Source organism: Cariama cristata, unplaced genomic scaffold (genome assembly GCF_000690535.1).
Source record: "Cariama cristata isolate BGI_N322 unplaced genomic scaffold, ASM69053v1 scaffold12706, whole genome shotgun sequence".
Classification (NCBI taxonomy): domain Eukaryota; kingdom Metazoa; phylum Chordata; class Aves; order Cariamiformes; family Cariamidae; genus Cariama; species Cariama cristata.
Window position 1 is genome coordinate 1 of NW_009621599.1, and position 214 is coordinate 214.

The window sequence follows — 214 nt, forward strand, 5'->3', positions numbered from 1 at the left end:
ACCAGCCCCGTGCGCAGCTCACGCCGCGGCGATGCCTTCACGTCCAGCCCCGGCCGGGACTTGCCGCCCTTCGAGGATGAGTCCGAAGGGCTCCTGGGGACCGAGGGGCTCCCCGAAGAGGAGGAAGAAGGGGAAGAGCTCATCGGGGAAGGGATGGAAAGGTGAGGAAGCCAGTGGGAGCCAGCTTCTGGCAGGGTTGTGTCTGGGGATGGGG

The 214-nt window shown here is 67.3% G+C and overlaps 1 protein-coding gene across 1 annotated transcript in view; it reads left to right on the top strand.

The window, feature by feature from the left end:
• The first annotated feature begins 6 nt into the window (after positions 1-6).
• MCM2 (minichromosome maintenance complex component 2) overlaps positions 7-214 on the top strand; it is a 12,336-nt gene continuing 12,128 nt past the window's right edge. The window contains exon 1 of the mRNA XM_009702028.1: positions 7-161. Within this exon, the coding sequence (XP_009700330.1) occupies positions 154-161 (8 nt within the window). The 5' untranslated portion in view covers positions 7-153. The remainder of the gene's footprint in view (positions 162-214) is intronic.